The 3,330-nt window shown below is 54.7% G+C and overlaps 1 protein-coding gene across 1 annotated transcript; it reads right to left on the bottom strand.

The window, feature by feature from the left end:
• Nucleotides 1–1,278: 1,278 nt before the first annotated feature.
• Nucleotides 1,279–2,740, bottom strand: LOC132513054 (uncharacterized). Its single transcript, XM_060137269.1, has 3 exons — nucleotides 2,231–2,740; nucleotides 1,636–2,134; nucleotides 1,279–1,562 (listed from the first exon to the last, which is right to left on the bottom strand). The coding sequence occupies exons 1-3, from the start codon at nucleotides 2,738–2,740 to the stop codon at nucleotides 1,279–1,281; spliced, it is 1,293 nt and encodes a 430-aa protein (XP_059993252.1).
• Between the last annotated feature and the right edge of the window lie 590 nt (nucleotides 2,741–3,330).

Below are 3,330 nucleotides of genomic sequence, written 5' to 3'. Positions count from 1 at the left end.
AACCCAGTCCCCTGCTGCCCCATCTGCCTTGATGATTTGATAGGTATGGTGTTTTTAAAACAATCAGCAAAATAATTTGCACTGCAGAGTCCTTAGTAGGTCTTTTTTAATTGGACAGTTACTCGTATTAGTGAAAATCAAAAGCAGCATACAATCATTCAATCTCCAAGCACTGGAGTGTATCCAACTGTTTTCCTATTTGGGGTTCCACTTTAGTCATTGTCTGTATGCACGCGTAAATTTTTACAGAGTTGCAACCACTGCCTTTTTTTTGTGGCCCTGGTTATTGGCATCTAGTTTCCCAAGTAACATTGACACACATCTGTTCAAATCAATTGACGTTCCCATCATGACTGACTCATTTGGCGGGAAAAACAAGTTTACGTGCCAAATGGAACAAAGAAGCGTGGGTATCAGGGAGCAGCAGGGAGAAAGAAACGGTGGGAGAGAGTTATTTTGACTTACTGATCATAAAACATTTTCCAATACCATTTTTAAAGGATGTATAATATTACACCGAGTGATTGATTATATTTTACCCCATGGTGTGGGACACTTGGGTGGTTTTCAATACCTAGTGAGTTTAGAATGCATATAAATTACAGGATTTGAGAGATGACTGTATTTTCTTGAAACAGGAGTCTTCTGTGTCCAGATCCGGGCCAAGAGTGTTGATGTAGTGTTCCTTTGCTGGAAAAAAAAAAAAAAGTCAGTACTGCTAACTGGAAATGCTGGATGCCTTCAAAAAATATCCCTGTGCTTAAAATATTTTTAAATTATGATCAATTCTAGCTTATAAAAGTAACCTATATATCTTGTCCCACAACTTACAGAAATGCGGAATTTTAAATTTAGAGCTTGACTAAACTTTTCCTAGTTTATGGGCCACGCCTGTCTAATAAACTTAATACAATGCCGTGTGCACACAGCTTCCTAACAAATAACATGTGCTGGGAAAAGATGAGGAAACAATGGAAAGGTGCCTCCTTGAAGGTGGTAACATCGGATCAATTGATCGTCGACTATAAATGGATTCATCTTACACAAGTCTCCCACACATTATGGTGCACATTTAGCAATGCTGAAAAACAATTTGAACGAATACCTTAGAAAGTTGTTACAGAGAATTTATAGTCTGGAACGAATTGCCATCTTCTTAATTGACACGGAAATGTTTGGCTAAAATATTGTTTTATTCACATTTCTCTCCTTGGAGAAAAATCTAGGCAAACTGCAACTTCGACCGTGTGAATAATGGTGAAAGATGACTGCTTTAAGTCAGAAAAAGGGCACCACGCAGTCTGAGGGCCCCGTGGACGCCCTCAATCTCGATGCCTCTTGGGGGCCCGGGGCAAAGCGCCACAGCGCATCTGGAAGGCAACGCCCCCAATCAGGGTCGCGGCTCCCGCCCTCCGCCCCTCGCGGTCTCTCACCTGCGTCCCGCTGGAGGGAGCCGGCGGGCGCGGGCGTGGTCCTCCCGGAGGGTGGGCGCTGGCCGCTGCCGGGCTTCCTTCTGGCTCGAGGGGACCCGTCCCGAGGGGGGAGAAAGGGAGAAAAGGGAGCTGGTGAGAGGCAGGGGGTCAGCCTCGAGGTGCCTCCCCAACCCCAAGCACTAAGCCAGGCGGGTGCGGGAACCTGTTCGCCGTTCAGGCCTCGGGATTGCTGGCCTGCGGGGCCCTGGGCCGGCCGGGAGCCAACTCTCGGGCTTCCCGGTCCGGGGATCGCGGCCGGGGTGGGGCGGGGCGGCGGCGGCGGCGGCGGCGGCCGCGCAGAGCCGGACTGGCCCCAGGCAGCCGGGTGGCGGCGCCCCGGGAGCCCGAGGGTCCGCGGCGGCCGGAAGGGCCCCGACCCGCCCGCGTCCGCCGTGGCGCAAGGGAGTCTGGGAGAGTGCGCGTGGGGGCGGCGGGAGCCTGAGCCCCGTCTCCGGGCTGCCTGGAACCCCGGGCTCCCCAAAGCCGACCTCCTCCGGGGGCTCCACTGGTAAGCCCAGTTCCCGGCAGCCCGTCCAGACAAGAGGGGTTTTCGTGTGCTTGGTTTCTTTCAGGATGACGGAAAGCGTGGGAAAGATTCCACACCTCCCTCTGTCTTTGCCAATAGTCCTTGACCTGCCCGTGCGCCGGATCAAACCAAAATCCTAAAGTGATTTTTACAGGCGAAGTGCGACGTCAGCCAGAGAGTGAGCCCTCTCTTTTCCAGGCCCGCTGTGAAGCTCCTAGCGTAGACTCGGGGCCCCCAGGAAGAGATGGAGGTGGCTTTCGAGGTCATTAGCAATAGCGTCCAGAGTCCAGGGGGGCAGGAAGAGGCCCTGAGTCGACAGCTCAGGTGCTGCCATTTTCTCAGGAGCTGTCAAGCTAGTGCCCTGCCAGCGGGGCAATCCCTTATGGGAGGCCCCCGGGCGACCAAGGTGGCCTTGGGGCGGCGCGTCCAGGGTAGAATTCTGGGACCAGATTTTGGGAGATAGGGCAAGATAGGGCAAGCAGCAGCTTGAAACGCAGAGCTTCATTCCACAGCCACCCCCTCGGGTCCTCGCGCTCCCTTCAGGCCTCAGATCGGGCAGGTCAGCGCCTCTCCACGCCGCCTGGGATTCACCGACGGACCAGGCCCCGGGCCTCGCCCGATCTCGACAGAAGCTCCCCCCAACACAGACAGGAAGAAGGGTGGAGAGGGTGTCGAGAAGGGGCCAGAAACGTTCACCTTTTCTGGACTCCAACGTCCTTTCCACATGCAGGACGCGAACCATTTACCAGGAGCCGCAGAGCGGCGTGGGGACTGCTTGCAGCGGGTCACCTTCCGGCGTCCCCGCTACTCCTTTTCCAATAACCGCCCCCCCTATTTAGTTGTTGGGTCTTGAAGGTATTCTTTCTTCGTTTTTTGTCCTGTGGGTGGTATTCTAGTTAATCACTAGGAATTTTTTTCCTATCGTTTAAATTTTACCCGGGTAGGGAAAGGAGTGCTGAAATGCAGTATCTTTTTCACACCTATTTACACATTCAAAGGCGGGCAAAGGTTGGACGGAGGAAAAACGCGCCTCTCCCGGGTCTCGCTGCTGGGGCGGACACGGCGGGCGCTGGACTGGGACTTACCTAGTGGGTGGGCCCGTGCAGGAGTCCCAGCCTTGCCCGGGCAGCAGAAACAATACTCCAGAGCACCGATCGCCCACTGCAGTACTGTTCCCGCTGCTAGGGCACGGCTGAGTGCGGGGCGCCGCGTCCCTCCTCGGCTCGCATAGCCTGCGCACGGCCCCGACCACCCCCAGCCCCTGGCATGCAGTTGCGCCCTCCCCGGACTCTGGCGGGGCCTCGTGGGTGGGGAAAGGGGGCAGAGGGGAGA

Source organism: Lagenorhynchus albirostris, chromosome X, assembly GCF_949774975.1.
Source record: "Lagenorhynchus albirostris chromosome X, mLagAlb1.1, whole genome shotgun sequence".
In the NCBI taxonomy this organism is placed as follows: domain Eukaryota; kingdom Metazoa; phylum Chordata; class Mammalia; order Artiodactyla; family Delphinidae; genus Lagenorhynchus; species Lagenorhynchus albirostris.
This window is presented reverse-complemented; position numbering and strand designations above follow the sequence as displayed.

What these genes read in the sequence shown, in the direction of transcription:
- LOC132513054 (XM_060137269.1), bottom strand. Translation starts at nt 2,740, where the DNA reads ATGGTTCGCGTCCTGCATGTGGAAAGGACGTTGGAGTCCAGAAAAGGT. An exon ending in ACCTCCATCTCTTCCTGGGG is followed by an intron (nt 2,135 to 2,230) that starts GCCCCGAGTCTA and finishes AAATCACTTTAG; the next exon opens with GATTTTGGTTTGATCCGGCG. An exon ending in GAGGCCTGAACGGCGAACAG is followed by an intron (nt 1,563 to 1,635) that starts GTTCCCGCACCC and finishes GCCTCTCACCAG; the next exon opens with CTCCCTTTTCTCCCTTTCTC.